Source organism: Elgaria multicarinata, chromosome 1, assembly GCF_023053635.1.
Source record: "Elgaria multicarinata webbii isolate HBS135686 ecotype San Diego chromosome 1, rElgMul1.1.pri, whole genome shotgun sequence".
In the NCBI taxonomy this organism is placed as follows: Eukaryota; Metazoa; Chordata; class Lepidosauria; order Squamata; family Anguidae; genus Elgaria; species Elgaria multicarinata.
The window spans coordinates 71,933,202-71,955,139 of NC_086171.1; the positions used below are offsets into that span (position 1 = coordinate 71,933,202).

At 39.4% G+C, this 21,938-nt stretch overlaps 1 protein-coding gene across 14 annotated transcripts in view; it reads left to right on the forward strand.

Moving 5' to 3' along the window:
- CLASP2 (cytoplasmic linker associated protein 2) overlaps window positions 1-21,938 on the forward strand; it is a 129,858-nt gene that overhangs the window by 54,253 nt on the left and 53,667 nt on the right. For 12 of the 14 annotated variants that reach the window (XM_063130115.1, XM_063130123.1, XM_063130141.1 and 9 more), the window contains 11 exons: window positions 3,125-3,204; window positions 6,827-6,919; window positions 7,043-7,188; window positions 8,395-8,530; window positions 9,799-9,869; window positions 10,804-10,863; window positions 15,174-15,251; window positions 15,543-15,710; window positions 17,472-17,524; window positions 17,737-17,907; window positions 21,641-21,664. In XM_063130115.1, coding sequence (XP_062986185.1) covers window positions 3,125-3,204; window positions 6,827-6,919; window positions 7,043-7,188; window positions 8,395-8,530; window positions 9,799-9,869; window positions 10,804-10,863; window positions 15,174-15,251; window positions 15,543-15,710; window positions 17,472-17,524; window positions 17,737-17,907; window positions 21,641-21,664 — 1,080 coding nt within the window. The remainder of the gene's footprint in view (window positions 1-3,124; window positions 3,205-6,826; window positions 6,920-7,042; window positions 7,189-8,394; window positions 8,531-9,798; window positions 9,870-10,803; window positions 10,864-15,173; window positions 15,252-15,542; window positions 15,711-17,471; window positions 17,525-17,736; window positions 17,908-21,640; window positions 21,665-21,938) is intronic. The other 2 variants (XM_063130169.1, XM_063130195.1) reach the window with 1 other exon arrangement.

The following is a 21,938-nucleotide window of genomic DNA, read 5'->3' on the forward strand; positions in this document are numbered from 1 at the left end:
GCTTACCTATTGTGGTTGGTAAGCAGGATGAACATTCTTGCCCTGTTTCTACCTTCTGTCCAACTTGGTGATGATGAAATCTCTTGTATCTACAAGGATTCTTGTAGATACTTGAATAAGAAAAATAACATTTCTGCAGCAAATTTCAGAAGTTTAAACTTTTTTACATACGCTATTTAAGTCATCTTGCAGTGACCTCATAGTGTTGACCAGTGTTATTATCCGCTATATTGCAGATGGCAGGCTCAGAAAGTGTAATTTATTTAAGACTTTGAACCAGGGATTTTGCAGCTAATGCTCAGAGCTGCTCTGCTGCATAAGTGTCTTGTCCCAAGAGATCCTCTAATACATTAAGTGGCAAAGATTTTCCATTTTCAGTTATAAATGCATTTTACTGGCATTTATGTGGTGATAGTGAGAAGCCACATTTCCAAAGAACTATACAGCTAGGTCTGTGTACTGTTTCTCAAGCAATAGTATCCATGCCATGTGGGAAACCACTATTTAAAGTGAGGTGTATATCTGAAGCAGTTTTTAAAAAGTCAAAAATCCCACCAGGCTAGTCTGAGCCATTAAACACTCCCAAAGTAGTTCTAAATGTTACTGGATTGGCCATGCAACCATATATTACCATCTGCCACTTAAATACTTGCTGCTTAAACCAATTGGAACCTTTCAGAGGTGTTTGCAATATAAATAAGCATGGAAAGAAGATACAGGAAAATCCAGGTTAATATCAAATGGAAATTTTATAAGGTACAGTGGGAACTGTTGTAAATAATTTACCCACAATGTGCATAGGGTGCTACAGAAAAAAATAAAACCCAAAAAGTCCCTGCCCCAAGGAGCGTACAGTCTAATTTTGACCGTGGGAGAGAAGAAAGAAGGATAATAGGATGAACATTGGTTTGGAGCTAAACAAAGGCTTTACAAAACAGGTGGGTGAGCAGGATTTGAAGAAAGAGAAGTAGCATGGGGCAAGGTATAAATTCTGTTCTGGGAGTTGCTATTTTTTTAAAAAATGAATGACAACTTCCGAAGTATGCCTCTAAAATAAAAACATCATTTACATACATTGTATGACCTTAGTTTAAAATAGAGGAAAAATAATGTGCAGCTTATACCTTGTTTTCTATCCAATTTAAATATTTCATGAGCTCACTTATAAGCAAGCAAGCATGCATTCAGTGTGCTTTCAAGTGTTAAAAGAAAGCTGCTGGTTTTTTCCACAAATCTTGAGCATGCTAACTGCTATTTCGCCTAGCATGTCACAGACATGTTATTTAATTTGATAAATGAATTGCCTAAAGAGATGTGCATCATGACCGTTAAACATATTGAATTAATTTTAAAAAATTGCTTTCTTAAGCTTAAAACTAGTTTTGAGATTAATGCATGTCATTATTGGCTAATATTTTTCATTTCAAGCATTTCATATTTTAAAATATGTGATTATTTTACTGTGTTTTTCCAACTCGACTAGCCTAGTTCATGTGCCAGATGTCACGCTTGAAATGGTTGTGATAATTTTAAAAAGCAACAGGGACTCTTTACATAAATGTAACTTATTTATTGGCTTAGGTATCTATTTTCTTTCAAACTTGACAACTTCAGGAAACTTTGCAAATTTGCAGTTTTTTTGCTACTGTATCACCGAATTTCGGTTACATATCAGCAGGAGTGTTGGGCCGGTGGGGGGGAGCATGCAGGGAAGAAAGTTGCTCCTGAACCACCCAAAGTTCCTCAGCCTTGGTTTAAAGATAACCAGAAACTACTAGGACAAAAGGCTTAGCATTATCTCTGAACCAGAACCCCGACTTGTCACTGTTCTAACAAGCCTGGATCTGTAAGCCAGGGTGGTGTAGTGCCTAAGGTGTTGGACTGGGAGTTGGGAGATCCAGGTTCTATCCCCACTTGGCCATGGAAACCCACTGGGTGACTTTGGGCCAGTCACATACTCTCAGCCCAACCTACCTCATAGGGTTGTTGTTGTGAGGATAACATGGAGAGGAGGAGGATTATGTACGCCGCCTTGAGTCCCTTGGAGGAAAAAAGGCGGGATATAAATGTAATAAATAAATAAATAATAAAACTCTGGCTTGTTTAAAGAGAAGCAAACCAGGAGCTAAGTTTCTCCGGCTAAGCTTTTCCACCCTGGTAAGTTTCTGGTCACTTTAGTTGCCCCCCACTCTTAGGAGGAGCCAAACATGAGTGATTGGGGAGCATGGTGTTAATTGCTAATAAGCCAGAATTCTCAGCACTTCTCACTTAATGTTTTGTGCAACGAGGCCAATATATTGTCACTATTCAGTGATGGCAACCTCTTTGTGCCACTGACCTACCACTCTTTGTGATGGATAAAACTATATATAGTGCTAAGTACAAAAAATAGAAAGCAAATTTGGAGTAAGTCCAAATCCTTGTAAATTCTCAAGATCTCAGAGAGTCAACCTTTCTAACACCCACACAACTTAATCTCTAATTACAGTCTCCCATACCTTCTGCTACTTGTACAGGTTGCCACATTTTTGGCCTTGAAAAAATCATTCTTGTTTACTCATTCTTCAATTTAATCACTGCTGTTTAATTCACTTCATTAGCTTAGTCTCACCTGAATTGATGAACTTTGTGCCATATGATGAGGTACAAAATCCCTTTGGCCCTTTAGAAGATATTCCTATCCTACTTTCCTTCATTTTAAAGGTATTGGCCTCCACTCTGCCTTGCCAGCAATCCCAGCTTTTATGCCTTATGGTTAGAGAAGCCAGCCTTTCTGCACATGCTCTCTCTCTCTCTCTTTCTCTCTTTTAACCTTTAAGCATGGGAGAGCCACAATCATTGTCATTCTTACCCACCCCTTGGTAGTAGAAACAGAATAAATTATGCAAATTTGCTTACATAATTTTATGGACAACTGCACTCTCTTTTTGCAGAATCTCTTGCCTTGGCAGAGAAGGTTGACCTGTTTAGGACTGAGTTACTACTGTACTTGTAAAAGCTGAATAATACACTAGCTGATTTGCATCTCATGAAAAATATTGTAACGTGATTAGTGTGATCTCTCTTTTTCAGTTAGCTAACTGTCATTTAACATCCCAGCTAAATACCATTTTAACACCTACAGGCACCACCAAGGAAGGAGGAGCTGGTGCTGTTGACGAAGATGATTTTATAAAGGCATTTACAGATGTTCCTACAGTACAGGTAAGATGCTGTCATTTAGTTATATGGTTTAGTTTTGATAGCTCCAAGTTCTGTCAATTCATTTTGCATACCACAACTTGTCGTTTAACAATAAAATGTTAACTATTGACGGCATTTAATGAAAGCACACAAGCCTACATGTAATAAGGCTTGGGATTTTTCTCCTTTTATGGCATCAGAACACTTAAGATGAAGGCCATAAGCCACCTTGAAATGCTGAGGAAAAGTAGGCTACCAGATTTATCTCTTGAGTAAGTTTCATAGCTGAGTTAAGTTCTCATACTAGGGTTTTTAATGACAAATGTATTTGGGGCTAGGAAGAAATCCTCCCAAGTCAGATTGGCTAGTGATAAGGTGTATTAATCCTACGTGCCTTAAGTACATGATGTGGAGAATTCTGTTTTGAATAGGCATTGGACATGGAGGTGATCAAGGCCTTTCCAGCTCTTGCTTCTATATAATATGAACTCAAATAATGATGTCTCATTTCAGTTAATGACCCAATTTGTTTTATTACATGGCTGTATTGTTTCTTATCAATGAGCATAAGTTCCTAAATTCTAAACAAGGCCGAAAGTGTTGGTGTTTATTCTGTGCATTCAATAATGTTGCTTTGTAAATAAAGGTAGTGGCTGTGTTCATATGTAATGCTAAACCATGATTTAGCACAGCTGTCCCCAACCCAGTGAACTCCAGATGTGTTAGATTTCAACTCCCAGCCAATCGTCAGATTTCAACTCCCAGCCAATCGTCAAGAATGCTAAGAGTTATAGACCAAAACATCTGGAGGGTACCAGGTTGGAAAGGCTGGCTCAGCATTATGAGAAAAAGCCGAGCCTACCGCCCTGCACTCTCACTGTCTCCTCTTCTCCTCCTTCTCCAGCTTGATCACAAGGAAGAAATAGAAAGCTTCCATTTTGATTAACTGCCGTTTAGCATGTCAGAACTCTAACCTATTATTATGGATAGTGAAAACAAGACAGCTTCATAACTATGGTTGGAGTTTGTTTTGTTTACACTAGCCATAGTTAAGATTAACCACAGTTTGTTTCGGTTTATATGACATGGCAAACTCTGGTTAATCTAAAACAAAAGTGAAATCTTCTGAACCTCTCATAGCTGAACTAGAGTGTGTGAGCCTGAGGGCAAGTGTGTGAGCCTGAGGGGAGGCTAGGCTTATTCTTACAACACTGCACCAGGAGTCCCCAACCTTTTTAGCCCGTGGGCACATTTAGAATTTTAAGAATATGTTGTGAGTACTGACATAAAATATCTGCGATTTACAAAATGGCTATCGGCCAGTCGCAAAATGCCAATTTCCCAGAGGCAAATTGGTGAGGGTAAAAGATAAGTAACATGCCAAAGAAAAGGCAGAGGTGTGGTCTGAACTCCAAAACACAAAACCACTCCTTTGAACCCTCAGTTTTCTGCTCCAACAAGAAGGCAAACTGATGAGACTCAGAAACAAGTAGTTTGGCCAATAAAGTGATCTGAGCCCAAAATGTCAAATTACATATTCATCCCCACAAAGAACAACAGAATTTCACAGATTTCATCAAATTGGTGATGCTTAGAGAAACACACAGGCAAAACATACGCCCAGCCCAGCTCCCCAAGCCCCAAACTTATACACCAAACTACCTTCCCTTTTTATTTTCTGAGAATGTCTCTGGAACCTAAAAATGCCTCTGAAAATAACAGTTGTGCTGGAGACTTGCACTCATCTTTACTTCCCGGTTAAAAATAACTAAATTTAAATATCAGGAAGGGCAGGGAACGTGGCAAGTCCAAAGGAATTATTTATAGGCCTAGTGGGTTATGTTATGGACCCCACACTAAACTATGGTTTAACATTATCTCCAAACCAGCCCCATGTTAAATTAGAAGGTGAGGGTCTTACTTAGAGTTTATGTTTTAGTATATAAAAATTGTACATATACTAGTGCTTAAAAACAATTGAAGAGCGACACATACAGGCTGCATTCACATAATGGAACAAGCGATATTCAAGGTTGAGTATGGGTTGAGCATGGAATGATGTTGAAATGTGGGTTGTGTTGTATGAACACAACTGCATGGTTTGTTAACCATGAACAAACCACAGCTCCCAACCCAAGAGCAAACTACAGATTCTCTTTATGGGTTGTTCATGGTTAAAAAACCACGGTTTCTTAGTGCAATTAGCTGGACTGTGGTTCCAGGGGAGCTGTAGAGATTGGAACCAGAGATCTCTGGGAGAGAGAAAAGGAAAGGTCCAAGGGAGAGGAGAAAGTTGGAATGGAATAGTTTGAGGAGAGGAGGAGCCAAAAGTTGCTGGTCAGTCAGCGTGGCTGATGGAATGGCCCTGGAATGTACCCTTCCTGCTACCCTTCTCTTCCTCTGTACATCTGGTCTTGACCAGGGTTCTACATGTACACATTGTAAGTGTGCATGTGTTTTGTGTTTTTACAGTGTTATGTATACTGCCACAGGATCCCTCAGGGATGAAGAGTGGTATCTATTTTAAAATAAAATAAAAATAAAATCTTTGCCCCAAGTCAAATAAGAGGCTGTCAATTCATGTGACCAACATCCAAAACTAAAGCGGGACATTCGGGTAGGAAATATTAACCTGACTGAAATTAAATTAGAGCATTTCCATCAATATAGCTTGGAAATATTTTTACTTGAAAAGCTCCAGGCTTTATGGTGAGAATAAACATTCTTATGCAGTGTTCAGAGAACTTTCCAAACTTTTGGCTGTCAATTAATTAAGTGTTTAATGTTTTTTTATTTCTGGGTGAGTAAGCACAAAGTCTTCGATATTATGTTGCCCTCTGTTGGCTGCCTGCAACACAAATGGCATTTTTATGGCAGTATTTAAGGGTTTGTCCAGGCCAGCATTCTTTCTACAGTTATTTCCATTCTGTCATTTGTCAGCCTAGTATACATTTTGTACTTTTCTGATTTTGATGTGCTGCCTCCAGTCCTTCCTTAATGTTGTGTTTGAGTTTTTGTCAGTAACACTGAAGTAGTACAGTTGCATCTATATACACTTCAGTATATGTTCAGTGCCTCCAAAAGAGGGACAGGATCATGAAATATAGGTTTATTGTAACATCTTTACTGGTTCCCAGTTCCCTTTTCAAGAATTTCGGTTTCATCTATATTTCTCTAAAATATTCTGATCCTACATACATGTGATAACCTCCACCCATCTCTGCATGTTTTATTGAGTTCTCTAAGATTAACATAGAGTGCCCTCCTTACCATCCACGTACTGAATTAGGGATGTAGAAGCTATTGACAGTCAGGAAATCAAAGCACATCTGATAGGAATGCTAAGGGGGCTTATGGGATGTTAACCCTTACAGTTAACCATCATCCATTATGGGAGGCTTGGGATGTTCAGGGGCAGCCACGAAATATTTGCACAGTGTTAAGATACTTCCACAACAATCAGAATGCTGAAATTTAAATTAAAAACTTGGGAGGCCTGTAGGAATTTTCCTCAGATCAGTTTGGCAAATCAGACAGCAAAGAAAAGAAGGGAGGGTTGTCACTCCTGTTGCTTGGTTTGGTTGCTTGAATTAGCTTGATCTACAGGACTCAGCCTTAGTCTTACCTCATCTTTATTTTTTAGATATATTCTAGTCGTGAACTCGAAGAAACATTAAATAAAATCAGGGAAATCTTGTCAGATGATAAACATGATTGGGATCAGCGAGCCAATGCGGTATGTCTTTTTAATGTTACATTTTACATATTTATTTAGATATGCCTCACATAATTTGTGTCCAACAGATCTGTATGGAATCAGAAATGTTCATATTCCAATTTTTCCCCCCTTTCCCTCCAGCTCAAGAAGGTCCGGTCCTTGCTTGTTGCTGGAGCTGCACAGCATGATGGATTTTTCCAGCATTTACGGCTGTTAGATGGAGCATTTAAATTATCAGCTAAAGATCTCAGATCACAAGTGGTTAGAGAAGCCTGCATTACAGTAGCGTAAGTACATGCTAAGCAAACTGAAAGTAAAGTGCCTTGGCAGTAGTAAATTGGTTGAATGATGAGGGACCATCTTGGAAATTTACCAAAAAAATGTTCTACTGTATTGCTTATTTCCATATGGTAAGCAACATAATTGACCCAACATACCAGAGCAAAATAATGCTCAGAGCAAGAGCAAAGCTTCTGTGATGCCCTTTGGTAGTGTGGCAGTTACATCTCTTGCAGATCATTAGTTTCCTACTATTTCAAACCCGCTACTAAAACCTCAACAATAATATTAATTATAGGCATAAATAGTGCTGCAGGAAGTCATTGATTTTGCATAATATCAGTATATTATACTGCATATCAGTATGCAGTATAATTCTACTTGTTCAAAGTAGAATTATACCAGTAGACCAAGCGGTGATAATAGCCACAATCTCAGGCCCTCACTATTTCTGATCACAAATGTTCGAAATCATGAGTTGATATTCACACACTATAGGCTTTGAAGTAATGGGGCTTAATATGCTTTCTAGTTAACAGCATTCAATATATTCACGTTCCGTTTCCAATTTTATGTTTGCGACTGCTGTGGCAAAAGCAGTTTGTAAGAAAAGCTGATTATCTCAACAGATTCTAAAAGTCTTCCAGGTGCCACAGTGTTGTGAGGTAGATCAGGCCACTCCCAAGAGCCCATACCATCTTATCTGCTGCTCTTGGTGGCTGTGTGCATGCAGAGTATTGTAAGGAACCATGATCAGGTGGGCACCAATAGCCATGATTTGGAATGGAGAAGTGAACATACAGTGGCAGTAAGAGTGAGAAAGAGGTAGAGATTTTGTGGGCTTTCCGTGGCTACAGACTGTTATTGGAGTCAAAGACACTATGATATTGCATGTGAACTATGAGCACTGGGGACAAACCCCATTACCTAAAATATTAAAATTATATTGCCACCTATATGAATAATACATCAATTCGCTTGTGAGCTCCCAGAGTCATCCGGCTGATTCAAGTTGGAAATGGAGAGCTGAATAAAATTGATGTTAGTCTGATCCAGCAGGACAATTCCCTTATGCTAAATGTTGGAGTTTTGAAAATTACACACAAAGTCTGCCTCGTTAAAAAACATTTCTATTTACATGAATAATTAACTAGAGTTCTCATCTTGTGGTGCCAAATTAGTTTTGATAACTAGCTTTATATAATTCTTTGCAGCCATCTTTCAACAGTTTTGGGAAATAAGTTTGATCATGGCGCGGAAGCCATTGTGCCTATTCTGTTTAATCTGGTCCCTAATAGCGCCAAAGTTATGGCTACTTCTGGGTGTGCCGCCATTAGATTTATCATCCGTGTAAGTATGCTTCAGTGTTCTTTTACAGGTCTACAGCTGTTTTATGCATTAACATTTATTAGCTATGGGCATGTTAGGCTATTAGTGTGTAGTTTTCTGTATGAACTATGCATTATTTTGTGTGAAATAATGAGTGCATAAGGCAGTGGAAATGTTTGCTTTACTACCAAAAAATGCAAATGGCAACCGAACAGTGGGCAATTGTAAAGCACAGAAAGTCTACCAATAATTTGTATGTAAGTGCAAATTGCTTTAGTGCAACTGTATTTGAAAACAGTTTATATTTCTCGTTGCCCTATCTCAAAAAGGATATCATACTGGAAAAGGTCAAAGAGCAAACATGTTAAAAAGGCTTTTTGAATTTTTATAAAAAGACTGACAGGGTGAGGTAGATATCAGAGAGTTCTATATAAAACTATGAATGGTATGGAAAGAGTGGGTGCAGAGTTTCCCCTTTCTCATAATACTAAAGCAGTAGTTTAGGAAAGATAAAGGGAAGTACTATTTCATACAGTGCATAAACCACACCTTGTTTTAAAGGAAAGTTGCTGCTTTTTTTCTTCTTCCGCTCAATTTGGCAGTGGGGGCAGGGATGAATCCCCCAGTGGAGGCTAGAGAGTCAGTGGCTTTAAGATCTTCCTTAAATCCCTGCTTTAAGATCTCCAGAGGCCCCGCTCCAAATACCCCTGCTAAATGAAGTAAAGTGGGAAACCACTAATGAAGAGGGTCTTTTTGGTGGTGGAATCCCAGTTAGGAACAGTCTTCCAAGAGAGGTTAGTCTGGTGCCAGCTTTTTGGCTCCAGGCAAAGCCTTTTTTTCATCCAGGCCTTTTAAATCGCTTATGTTTATAGTCTGGGCCTCTCAGTTTAAAAACTATGTTTTAAGGCACAATCCTATGCATGTTTAGACAGGGGGGAAAAACATGAATTCCCAGTAGGCCCCAGCCAGGAGGGATGCTGGGAATTGTAGGACTTTTTTCTGTCTTAATATGCATAGGACTGCACCTTTAATTGCATTTTAGTTTTAATAGTTTGTATTGTTTTATTTGGTATTTTAATATTGGTTGTATTTGTTTTGTGAGCCATCCATAAAACTTGTATTATATAAACATAGAAAATAAACGAGAAACCTAAAAATAAAATGTACTTTTGTATGGATGTAAAGTTGTACAAATGATAAATGTTAAACAGTTGTAACCTTGTGCATCTACAAAATACTATGGTAACTTTATGATTATGGGATTTTTAGGACTTTTCTTTTCTTTTTAGCATACCCATGTGCCCAGACTCATACCTTTAATAACCAGCAATTGTACCTCAAAATCTGTTGCAGTAAGGAGGTATGTATTTAATGAATCTCAGGTTTTCAGTGTTATGCTAATTAATTTTAGAAAAATATTTTAGGATATGAATGGAATTTAACTTGAGGAGTCTGTATATATATATAACCCTATTGAGTAAAGATCTCATATTAAGTATCATCTCAGTCCCACAATTAAGGTTGCAATCCTATCTGGGAATAAGTCCCATTGAACTCATTGGGACTTGTTCCTGGGTACGCATGTATAGGATAGCACCGTAATACTTAAATATTGTTGATGTTGTTTTGCTTTTTATTTTTTATTGTGGAGTAATTCTTAAATGTTAAAAATAAATGATGCCCCATCTGTGACTCTAGCAGAGACCTGAGGGCTTTAATTTAATGCTTGCTGTGTATGTGATTTTAATATATTTTATTTTTTGTAAGTTATATTAATCTTATGTTTTATAAACTGCCCTAACAGCTCCTTAAAGCTATGGTGGCATGGTATAAATTTCAAAATAAACGTAGTGAGAAATCAAAGACCAAGAACAATCTTTGCCCTATACCTATGACCGGCATTAATAATATACATAGGGTTTGATCCAGATTTAATCAGAGGAGACCCATTGAAATTAATAGGGTTTAATGTTAGTAATGATTTGAGTCCTGTTGATTTCGTTGGATCTACTCTAAGTGTGACTAAATAGCCAACCCATAAGAAATATGCATTTAAAATAATTAGCTTGGATCCAAACAACTGGCTCAGATAGTTCTGCATGCACAAGGTTTCTGCAACAGCCCCTCCCCACGACTCATGGCAAGCTGCCTTGAAACTGGGGTGGGTGGGTGTGGTAAGCAGTTTGTGATATGGCATGGATGAATGTTCAAACAAAAATGTCTTGGGTGTGCCTAAAGTACCTCTTTGGAACTTATCCAGATCTAAAGTTGACTTTAATACTTGTCTTTTTCAGGCGCTCATTTGAATTTCTAGACCTGTTGTTGCAAGAGTGGCAAACTCATTCATTGGAAAGGTATGATTTGTGTCTATTTTTCCAGTACAGACCAGTGACCAACGATTCGTTAATAATGATATGGGCTTTTACTTTAATACTACAAATAGAATTGTACTTTTAGGGTTTTTAATCAGTTGGGTCCGCTTCTTGTTGGCTGAGCTGAGCCCTTTTAAAAAACATAACATTGATTTAGAACTGAGACAGAAACTAATGACTGTCTCACACACCTATGATTTTTTTTTTTTAAATGAGGGTCTAGTATTAAAAGTTTGGTCTTCGGTTTTAGATCAAATAGCATTTTTAAGAATTTAGTCTAAGTGAACTATTTCAAAAATCTTTTTTTTTCAAACCCACTGAATTGTATAGAGATCTATTCTTTATGTAGGTTGTATAGGGACCTCTTCAGAGGCAAACATGTGGAAGTATGTAATCCAGTCTGCTGTGTTCTTAACTCTGAACAGAAGCACTTATTGTATTTCAACTGCGTGTGACAGTCGCTATACTGTCAACTTGATTCTTGCAATGAGCAGAGCAAAACTAAGGTGGTGTTCGGAGATCCTGTGGCAGAAGAACCAACAATTTCCTAAACCTGGCTAGCTTTCTGCAGTCAGGATGGAAGGTGGGGACAGTGTTTACCACTTCCTTTCCCCTCCATTTTCTCTCTCTCTCTCTCTCTTATTAACATCAGTGGAAATAAAAATAGCTCCAGCAGCTCCAGGACTGTGTATTGTTGAGGGAATTAAGGTGATTTGGATCAAATGCCACGTCTTACACACCTACAGAATGCTCCCTTTGGGATTCTGCCTCAAGGTGGGAACATTGCTGCTTGTATATCAACACCTCTGGGCCAAAAGTCCCATCCCACCAGCGGAGCAGCACATCCAGTAACCCCTCAGTCCAGGCTTTTGCCTGTTTTAGGATTCTTCTGATACTGTACTGCAATTATATTGCAGTATTGTACAGATAAAGTTCAGTCTTCTATACATTCTGCTAAGGAATATTGTGTCATTTCTATGTCCTCCTTTAATCAGCCGTCAAATCAGATTCTGATTAATAATTTTGCATTATTCATATCTGTGTAAAACCTTGGTGCTTTTTGTTTAAAAATGGCTGTTTACCATCAGACCTCTGATACTGTTATGGAACTGCCCTCCTAGAAGAACAACCTTAGGATTTACAAAAGATCATTCTCTGTTGGTGTGGGAAGTATCCAGAGAGGGTTTATCTCATGCTTCTTGCTGAAGAGCAGGAAAACATGTGACTAAGTATTTGATACTTCCTGAAGTAAGCCCCAACTCTATTCCTTCCATGTATTACTGAGGAGCCAGTCACAAACATTCTTTCTCCCCTCACTTCTTTCTGACTTCATTTTTCTTTTCTGAGCATATTTTTATTTTCTTTCTTTTAAAAGCAATTCTTCTTTCACTTCCTCTTTCTCTCCTTGTCAGTATTCCGTATGGCAGCAACAAGAAAGCCGTCCTGAAAGAAGCCTGCAAAAATGGGCGCAAAGCCAGAGGCATCAGTTCTCCCTGACCTGCCAAAACCCCAAGGATCTCCTAATGCAAGCAGTTCCTTTGCACTGCGGCAAACAGGGTGAAACAAACTGAAGCCACTCCTCTGCTTGCCTTAGCAGCAAATTCCAGACCCAGATCCATTGGCTTCCCAAGACATCCATGTCTTCAACCTTCTCCATAGTAGAGCAGAATGATATCCACTGTGGCAGCACTTAGATTTTCCATCAGCTGAAGCCTCATGGCCAGTTTTCGAACCAGTATTAGGCAAACTGAAAGCATTCCTTTCAAAGGCCTCTAGATGGGGGAGGGGAATCAGATGGGAGCAGAGAGCATTTTATGTGACCCCAATAGCTTCTAAAAGAGAGTGGGGATTTTTTCTTTAAACAGTCAAAGAAGTCACTATGAATGTGAATTAACTTTCTGTTCCAATTGCATAAAAGCAGAGCAAGAAAGAGCATCCGTAAAAAGGGCAGACACTCTTCTTCCTCTTCCTCCTCTGAGTCTCCCCCCCCCCCCATCTGAAGGGGAAAAAAGGAAATCAAAGGCTGAGCCCCAGCATAAATATTCCAAGGATCTCCTCATCAATTCTTCAGAGGGATATCACAGAGAATCTCTTGATCCACATGAAATGATCTGGTATCAGACATAGACTGCCATAACGATCCTAGAGGACCCCCATGATCAGCTACTTCCACCCCAGTACAGCATGTCTCTTAAATCTAACAGTGCATTCCACTACAATACAAATTATCCCCCCTTCCATCAAATAAAAAGGAAAGAGAATGGTCAGAGGGATCGTCCAGACTTTTTCAAAGTGATGACTTTGTACCTCTCTTTGTACCTCTCTTCTTGCCCAGGAAGCAGCTCCACTGTAGTCTACAGGGCTTCCGTTTTCCTAGTTCAGAGCACATCAGTGTGTTGTGCTATTCCCTCTTCCTTTTAATTAGGCAATGAAATCAGAATGGCAATTCCACTAAGTAAAAAAGCAAATAACATAGCTCACATTCTTAACTCAGTCTGCTGTGGGTCATCTTAAGGTTCCTTTAGTACAGGCTTGGAGCCCCATGGCCCTCCAAGTGTTGGACTACAACTCCCATCATCTCTGACTATTGCCCATGTTGGTTGGGGCTGATATGAATGTGTACAAGTTCCACACCCCTGTTTTATTAGTTGCCATAGTAACAGCCATAATTTAATGCTGTGTTGTCTCTACTTCAGAGATTCCAGAGAAAAGCGATTGGCTATGACCTTACAGAAGGGCCATGAGGCTACAGCCCTGGCTATCAGAGCTGGCTCATCTTCCTCCTTTTTTGCCAGGGTCTCAATTCTGTAGCTCAAGGATCTTCTTCAGCGCTCCAACCTGACTCAACCAAAATATGTAGAGCCCTGTTAAAATCTGAGAGCTTTTGCTTTCAGCACAGATGCCTTATTGGACAGTATTCAGTTTTCAGCAATAACTATGGCTGCCAGTTCGTTGTTAGTTGCTCTTTTTGTCTGCAGCACTGGAATATCCAAACAGGAATCATTTCCTTTCAAGGGATCCCATCTCTTCAAGATGATGCACTTAAGGACATAGTGGTAGAGACAAAGAACAAACACAAATGAAAGCCAGTCTCCCAAAGGAGTGACAAATGGAAGCAACCTAGATGTGCTTTTAATTCCTTTCATCCTTAGAGGGCCTCCTTTCATCCCAAATAAACTGTTACTGATCAAGGTCAAAAATTCCTACCAGAATTCCAACTCAATCCTCAGACAGACACAGGCCACAGCTAGACCTAAGGTTTATCCTGGGATCATCCAGGGTTCGCCCCTGCCTGAGCACTGGATCCCCTGTGTGGAACCTAGGTGAACAGGTTTGACTCCTGGACGATCCAGGGATAAACCTGAGGTCTAGCTATGGCCACAGTCTCCCTCACACGCCCAGGGGAAGATGCCAGCAGTTTTGATACCCCAAATTCCCTATTATGCGGGGGCTCCAGCTCTTCCTGCTTGTCTTGAAGGCTTCCACATCAGATCTATGGGCCATCAGGATGATAAGAGAGAGAGAATTCTAAAGGGTACCAAACAGATTCCTATAATTGCTTGTGTACAGAGTGCCAAAAAAGCAAAAGATCATCAGGCAGAGGTGGTATCACACCTCCTAGGAATTGGAACAATAGAACTCGTCCCTCCCACAGGAAGATTCTCAGAAATCTACTACATCTTCTTCATAGTTCCCCAGAGAAATGGAGACTGGAAAGCTGTCTCTCTTGGACCAAAGTCAACCTTCTTTTCATCACTGCGCACCACATTATGGATATTCAATACTATGACAGAACTGGCTCAGTCCCCAGGATCTTCGTCCATCAGAATGGAGCCTTAGCCCAAATACACTTTGGATCAGTGTCAACCTCTTTTGTCTCCCTCATTAATTACAACACCCAAGGTTCCTTACCAGATTTCGATCAGAAGGAACGGAAGCAATTAATGGCAGCTTGGCCCCTCTGCCTTGACTTCACCTTCTCTCCAACCCATCTCTCAGCAGGGGTGTTGTGAAACATCCAAAGACGCACCAGCTGTCCTTGTCTCTCTATTCTGGCCAAGGAACTGACCAGGGGACTGCTTTGGAACTGGGGAGGGTCTTATTCTAAAAAGCTAGTCACATGCTTCCCTGCTTCTTAAGCGAGTAGGAGAAGATAAAGCCACACTAGGTATTCCTACCTAACAACCAGAAGAAACTTTCACAGCAAGAACCAACATTTCAGTCAGGAAGCCAAATTTATAAAATGATATGTATATTTTATATGTAATGCTACCTTGGATTTTCTCTTATAGGCATGCAGCTGTTCTGGTTGAAACTATAAAAAAGGGCATTCATGATGCTGATGCTGAGGCAAGAGTGGAGGCAAGAAAGTAAGAGTCAGAGATGATTGGACTACTCTTGAAATTGTTGATACATTTTAACAGAAGAAAAGATATATATTCCAAGGGAATACAATATTTCTCTATTCTAGATGTAATTGAGCCACACAGTTTTGGGTTGGATGATGAAACTTTTCTCAACTATTCTTTTATAGCAGAAATAAATTTCTATATTGCTATTTCATTAGTATTGGTGGCTTATTGTTTGTTTATTTATTTGTTTTTAAAAAATGCTTGGGTGACCATACTGCCCATAATAAATATTATATGATTTGTTTGCAGGACTTATCTAGGTCTAAGAAATCATTTTCCAGGTGAAGCAGAGGTGCTCTATAATAATCTTGAACCATCCTATCAAAGAAGTCTCCATACGTACTTAAAGAATTCTGGTAGCATCGCATCACTTCCACAGTCAGACAGGTCATCCTCCAGCTCTCAGGAAAGCCTCAAGTAAGGGTCATTTTAGAAGAATATCTTCACCCCAGTCCAGATGCAGAAGCATATTTCCATACATGTGCCACTTGCTGAACCAGGAAACATGGGCATAAATCAGATGCACACTTGAATGAAAATGTTGACTATCCACATTGTATTACTTTAAATAGGATGCACATTTTAACGCACACCCATAATAACATAAAAAGAGCCATACTGGATCAGACCAAAGGTCTAACTCAGTAGTTCCCAAACTTTTTCAGGTAACCGCCCCCATGGTTCCACAAACTCATGCCCAGTGCCCCCTACCCTACACTATAAAAATCATTATTCAGAATAGTGGTTTTCAACGACCCACTAAGGAAGATAATAACAATAAAATTCAAAACAGTAACAATTAATTGAATATTTATTCAAAATCCAATTACATTTTTTGGTTTATTCAATTAAACATAATTGATGAACTTGATCCAGTGATACCATCTTTTCAAAGTCTGATAGTCATTTAGCAAGAATATTAGATATCACATTTAGTAACCAGGGTAGAGTACCTCACTATTCTGTAAATTCTTAATGTGATGGATGGGCTTGATGAAGTGATACCAGTTTCCCAATGTCTGGTTTAAAGTCACTTAACATGAGTCTTAAATCACCACGTTTAGTAATCTGGAGTCAATGTCTTTGCTTGGAGAGAAGTAGGCAGACCACACTAAAACCATATTCCACCAAACATGATGTTGGAAATGCAACCAGGAGCTTCTGAACCACTCTCCATAGTGCAGGATAGTGATCAGAAATTTCCTTCTGTAACCAAAACTCCTGGTAAGGAAAAAAACACCTCGAGGCCCCCCTGCCGCCCCTTTGCCTCTTAGCACACACACACACACACACACACACACACACCGCTGCCCCCTTGCCTCTTACCACACCCCTATGCAATCCCACTGCCCCCAAAGGGGCGATATCGCCCACTTTGGAACCACTGGTCTAACTAGCCCAGCATTCTCTTCATACAGTGGCCAGTCAGCTATCAACTAGGAATCCAAAAACAGGACACGGTTGCAACAGATGTATATAGGCTTACTGCCTCTGATAGTGGAGGTGGCACATAGCCAGCAGGACTAGTAGCCATTGATAGCCTTCTCCAGTAATTTATCCACCCGCCTTTTAAAGCCATCCAAACTGGTGGCCATCACGACATCTTGTGGTACTGAATTCCATAATTTATATGCTGTGTGAAGAAGTGCTTCCTTTTATATGTCCTGAATCTCTCACCAATCAGCTTCATGGGATGACCCCAGGTTCTAGTATGAGTGAAGGAGAAAAATGCATAATTTTGTACTTATTATTAGTATCATCAGAATCATCATTTCAATTTATACCATGCCTATGAACAGAATACCTTAGGCGGCACAACTATTGTGGCACAACTACCCACATATAAATACAATTTATATGTGATTAACTCCATTTTGTGTTAAAAAGATAACAGTCATGTACAGAACTGCTGCTGTACTGTTTCAATCCAGTTCTTTTGGTTAGTAGGAGTGAAGGTAAGACTTAAGTTATGATCCCAAAATAGAAGCTAATTGGTTTGATGAAATAATGAAGTAGGACTAAACTACTCAGGGAAATGTATGGGCTTCAGAACTTTAAAACTTGTATCATCTCCATAGTAGAATGATAATAGCAAAAGAGAAAGGGGAAGCACTCAATATATAGCGAAATGTATAATAAATTGCTTCACTAAAACTGTTGCTGTTGCCTTTGTTTCAGTCGTCCTTTCTCTTCAAAATGGTCCACATCCAGTTCAAGTATGGCTGGCAGAGGTAAGACTTTCCTTGTTGAATTCAGAACTGCCCAATATACCAGAGTAGACTTGATCTGGAAGTTCTAGAGATGGCACCATTCTTTTTTTTAAGACCTTATCTGAATTAACTTCTTTAAGGGCTTCTTCGTTTATAAGTGTAAGAAGAACTAAACTATGCACTTAATGAGAAGGGTAATACAATATATTCAATTTAATCTCCTTTACTTTCAGTTGCAGGGGGTACTAAGACTGCTCCTAGCCCAGGAACGCTGCAGAGGTCTCGAAGTGACATTGATGTTAATGCCGCTGCTGGTGCAAAGGCACGGCATGGTATTGGTCAACCAGCAGGAGCTGGCCGCTTAGCAACAGCCGGTCTGCCTCCAGGATCATATGCTTCACTAGGTGAGGGAACCCTGTTGAATGATAACATAAGCTAGTTATTGGAATTCTCTCTGTGCATCTAAATACATTTTCCAGTACACTTAGTGACATTACCAGCTTCTTGGATTGAGAGTCTAATGTTACTGAGTGGGTCATGATTACATTTGCTTTTTTGTACACTTCTCAGTGTTTTGGTGAAAAGTTTGGTACAAAAGGTCCTTCTAGCATGAAGAACACTTAAGCTTCAACCCTAAGCACATTTACTAGGGAGTAAGTCAGTTGGATCTTAACCCTAACCCAATCCCCTTTCCTTTTGTGTCATGTCTTTTAGATTGTAAGCCTGTGGGCAGGGACTGTCAAGAAATACTTTTGTAAGCCGCCGTGAGAGCCTTTTTTGGCTGAATGGCAGCATAAAAACCCTTAAATAAATAAATAAATGAATAAATCTTAATTCTGAGTAAACATGCTGAGTAAACATTGCACTGTTGTTGGTCTCCTTCAACAGAGAGATGAACTATAGATGTCTCAGAGGTTTCATATGAATATCTAAGCTATATTTTATAGGGATATTTTGACTATGAACTGGTGTGATTTGAATACATTATTTTGTGGTGTTCTCATCAGCTTTTTGGAGTCACCTCTTAATGGCATTTGCTTAGAATCATGTTCTCACCTGGGTGGTGCCTGATGATTTGGAGCAACTTGGGTATTAAGTGGGAGTGGGCAAGTATTCCTGTTTTATGTGATGACCATGGAGCCTGCAGCAGGAATAAAAGCTCCCGCTTGTCTATGTGAGTCTCTTCTAAGATGCAGAGAAGACTTTTGTATGAAAACTGATTCCAAAGCCTCATCCCTCCTAAATGTATTAAAGAAGTAAAGAATCATAGTAGATTAAAAACATTTCAGAAACTGATGTGTAAGAAACTGTTCAAATCCCAAATGGTTCTGCCTTGGTTAAAAAGGGTTGTTCTCTTGTTCTACTAAATAAATTTGGGGAATACTCTTGTATATGGTTTCTTGTATTGAAAACGATTACCAGAAGGGCAGTGTGTTTCCCAGCTTTGTGTTGGGATTGATGTGGCAGCAAATATACTAAAGAATGCAAATATCACCGTTCTGTGCAAAAGAAAGGGAAGGAAAGGGATTTTGTATCCAGTCGATATTTCCTGTAGTACAGCGTTGTTAATTTGCCACTCATTTGCTCCTGGGCAAGCACCTTAATAGCATCTTTGGTATTAAACTTGTCAAAAGAAAAGGCAAGATAGAAGTAACCATTGCTATGTTGGACAGAGTGACCTGGTTTGCATGATCACCACAGCCCACCATGTCTTATTAGACACTGTTGGTTGCGGCCCCCGCAGGTACAAGGTTGCTGATCCAAGCCCTGCTGCTGCAGCTTCTCATGTTGTCAAACCCCAGTGAGAACGGCTTGTTGGGGTAGTTAGCAAACCACCCCGCAACCGTACAACAGCTTGTGGGTTCTGCATGGTTTGTTAACTACCCCAACAATCCACACTCACCAAGTTCATACAACACAAGATGCTATGGCCAGCGTGGGTAATTATGCAAATCAGCTGGCATGTGACTGGCATGAGCAAGGTGGTTAACAAGCCACAGTGGCTTGTTAACCATCCTGCGATCATTCAAAGCAGGCCAGTGCGTTGCTCTTACTCGTTTTGCCTTAAAGATTTTGTAGAAATATTACCACCGGCACACTGATTGGAACTGCTTTAATTGTGGACACTAATCAGAACTGCTGTAATTGTGGATAAGGTCTGCATCTATTCTGTGACATTTTTAAAAAGACTGCGTTAGCCTCAGTGCCATCTTTATTGGAGCCTACACATGACACTGGCGCACAGGAATTCTTAACCCCATGGACATGCTCCTGACACTTGATTAGCAAACCAGAATGCTTCTACCCCCCCACTGAGACGCACTGGGGCTACCTGCTCAAGTGCTTCTGCATGGAATGTGGTGCCTGCATTCTGTCCTGATGTCCAGCCAAGGCTCAGCTAATCAGTGTTGCTAACACTTCTTTACAGCACAGGTCACTTTTGTTTTACACTCATAACATTGAATGCAAACAGATCTCCCCCCCCCCATTACTTGCCCATTCAGTATTGTGTGCACTCACAAATATTGAAAGGCTATACAACAGTGCTCAGACGTGTAATTAATGCAGAAAACTGTTAAGATGGTTCATAATGCATAAAAAGCTGCCAAATTGAACTTGTTATAACTGATTCATTGGAGAGGACTGCGGTCAATGCAAGATAAGGGATTACATTGGGAAGGTGGCCAGTGTAATCTGACTTGTTTCATGCTTGTCTGCCATTGATGCCTTCCTTTAGTACTAATAAGCAACATGCCTCATGATATGTAGGACTTCAGTATGCTAGTTCCTGCTAGTTTTCTAGATCAGAGGTGCATGGACACATGCTAAATCAGGATCTCCTGATAAATCTCTGGTTTATTTGCATTAGATTGGCAAGGGTTTCTAATCCTAATTATTTTACAATAGCCCTAATGAAAAGGTTTCCCCGCCCCTAAATTTGGCTGCCAAGCCAAATGGGACTTGGAGGGAAATCAGCATGTACTTGGAAGCATCTTGTTTCTTAATTCTAACTGTACTTCTGTCCCCTAAATCACTATTTGCACTTGGCTCTGGCTGATTGACCTTGGGTTTTTAGTAAAATAAAAATAAAAAGCCTTAAATGCCGCAAGCCTGAAGTTTTCCCACCATTGTTCATCTGATAGTAGGAAGGGGCCAATCCTGTGGCAGTGTGTACTAGTTTGTGTTTTTCTTAAGAATTATTTACAAATGAAAGAATTCTTAAGATATCTCTGCTAGTTTAACTGAGTTCTGATTATCCACATTTCTAAGTCTCTGTCCTGTGTGTATTCCACTGTCTTTATTTTGTGGTGGTTGAAGATGTTGATAAAACATGGTATGTGGTCTAGCTAGTGTTGCCTGTATCTTCCAGTGGTTATATTTCTGCTCCCTTTCTATAATCAGTTGCTGGGCAATGCAAAACATGGTAGATATAAAATAGTGTGTTTAGCTTTCAGGAAAGGACTTTTCAAATGGCTCACTGTTGATTAATGTTACCATTATACATTTACTTTAACTGAGTTTAGTAGTAGGTTTAGTCTTGTATTCTGGTGATTATAGTAATAGCCAAGAATTGGTGTTAATTTCCCCAAGCAATTGTAACAGAATTGATCTTTTAAAATTAAAAATTAAAAAGTGGCATGCATTATTTTTCTGCTATTGTGCTGGGATTTCCTTTTTTTCTTTGAGACTTCATGATCTCGACAGAATTGTTTATTTAGTTTATACTCTGCATTGAATCCAGGCTAGGTTAGTCACACTTTAAGTCCCATTGAAATATATGGGACAAGTTAGTCATGACTAATTTACATCCCATTGATCTCAATGGGATTAAACCATTAATAACTTCGTTTGGATCGAACCTTATACAAACTTCAGCTGTTTGGTACTAAGTGCAAACTGTTTGCTTTCATGTGGCTTGTACAATGCAAGAGAACGCTAATAAATTCCCAGTTTTAACAAAGATGGTACTGATGGTGTATTATGACTTTGTATACATTAATATGAGAATTGCTAAAGTGTCTGCGGGCTATTCATATTAATGTAGTTTCCTAAATGAAGATTTATGGATCTCCTGTCAACACTGTTTGTCTAACGCACTAAGTTTTCCCTGTTTCTTTGCCTGCTCTTCCAACAAAGAGGATACTTCTGACAAGATAGATGGTAAGACCCTGCTTTGTCTGTCTTTTTCTAGAACTACTAACCATGTGATTTCTATTTACATAACACATTTCGTGTTGTTATCATACACTCATCTAATTTGTGACTAATTGTATACATTTTCACTAACCCATTGCACATTAATAGCAAAGTCTGAAGGCTGACTGTCCACTTCTAATACAATATCTATCAATATGCCTAGTACTGTCAGTTTTTGAAGAATCTAATCATAATGCTTTAGCAACTGACAATCAAATGAACAATACATTTTCATTTT